The 1786-nt window shown below is 51.2% G+C and overlaps 1 protein-coding gene across 1 annotated transcript in view; it reads left to right on the plus strand.

Annotated features, from left to right (window-relative positions):
* Positions 1-1786, plus strand: part of strn3 (striatin, calmodulin binding protein 3) — a 41111-nt gene that overhangs the window by 29184 nt on the left and 10141 nt on the right. The window contains exon 12 of the mRNA XM_080054307.1: positions 1662-1786. This exon is cut by the window's right edge and continues 7 nt beyond it. Coding sequence (XP_079910433.1) covers positions 1662-1786 — 125 coding nt within the window. The remainder of the gene's footprint in view (positions 1-1661) is intronic.

Consider the following 1786-nt stretch of genomic DNA (forward strand, 5'->3'; position numbering starts at 1 on the left):
GTACACACACGCACACACACACACACACACCCCTACGATACATATGGTGCACACACACACACACACACACACACACACACACACACACAGACCCCTACGATACATATGGTACACACACACACACACACACACACACCCCTACGATACATATGGTACACACACACACACACACACACACACACACCCCTACGATACATATGGTACACACACACACACACACCCCTACGATACATATGGTACACACACACACACACACACACACACACCCCCCTACGACACATATGGTACACACACACACACACACACACTCACACACACACACACACACACACACACAGACCCCTACAATACATATGGTACACACACACACACACACACACACACACGCACACACACACACCCCTACGATACATATGGTACACACACACACACACACACACAGACCCCTACGATACATATGGTACACACACACACACACACACACACACACACACACACACACACACACACACACAGAGACCCCTACGATACATATGGTACACACACACACACACAGACCCCTACGATACATATGGTACACACACACACACACAGACCCCTACGATACATATGGTACACACACACACACACACACACACACACACACACACACAGACCCCTACGATACATATGGTACACACACACACACACACACACACACACACACACACACACACACACACACACACACACACACACAGAGACCCCCTACGATACATATGGTACACACACACATACACACACACACACACACACACACACACACACACACACACACACACACACACACACAGAACAGGCATACAGGTTATAGCCTTGCACAAACACACACCTGTAGCTCAGTGTAATGACAGAATAAGGAACAGACTAAAATTAATATATACCATCCACCTTTTTTTCTACTTATTTAAAAAACTAAACTCTTTAAAAAAACCTTACTTTCCAAAAAGTATTATACCACCCACTAACAGGCCCCTCCCCTTTCTCCCCCTCTCTGGTCCAATCAGATGCGAGTGTTCTTGCGGGCTCGTGGCCGGGTCACTCAGACGCCGTGTGGGGGATTGGCTTACAGCGGCATCAAGAACCGCAAGATGTATTAACCTGTGTTTGTGTCTCTCTCTCCCCCTCTCTCTCTCTCTCTCTCTCCCTATCCCTCTCTCTCTCCTATCTCCCTCTCTCTCTCTCTCCCCCTCTCTCTCTCTCTCTCCCTCTCTCTCTCTCCCCCCCTCTCTCACCCTCCACCCCTCTCTCTCTCCCTATCTCCCTATTCCCCTCTCTCCCCCCCTCTCTCTCTCTCTCTCCCCATCTCCCTATCCCTCTCTCCCCCCCCCTCTCTCTCCCTATCTCTCCCTCCTTATCTCTCTCCCTATCTCTCTCTCCCTCTCTCCTCCCCCCCCCCTCTCTCTCTCTCTCTCTCCCTCTCTCTCTCCCCCTCTCTCTATACCTCTCTCTCTCTCTCCCCCTCTCTCTCTTCTCTCTCTCTCTCTCTCTCCTCTCTCCCCTCTCTCTCTCTCTCTCTCTCTCTCTCTATCCCTATCCCTCTCTCTCCCCCTCTCTCTCTCTTCCCCCCCCCCTCTCTCTCTCTCTCTCTCTCTATCCCTATCCCTCTCTCATCCAATCAGATGCCAGTGTTCTTGCGGGCTCGTGGTTGGGTCACACAGACGCCGTGTGGGGATTGGCTTACAGCGGCATCAAGAACCGCCTCCTCTCCTGCTCCGCTGACGGAACCGTCAAACTGTGGAACCCC

Source organism: Ammodytes marinus, assembly GCF_949987685.1.
Source record: "Ammodytes marinus genome assembly, contig: scaffold_168, whole genome shotgun sequence".
In the NCBI taxonomy this organism is placed as follows: domain Eukaryota; kingdom Metazoa; phylum Chordata; class Actinopteri; order Uranoscopiformes; family Ammodytidae; genus Ammodytes; species Ammodytes marinus.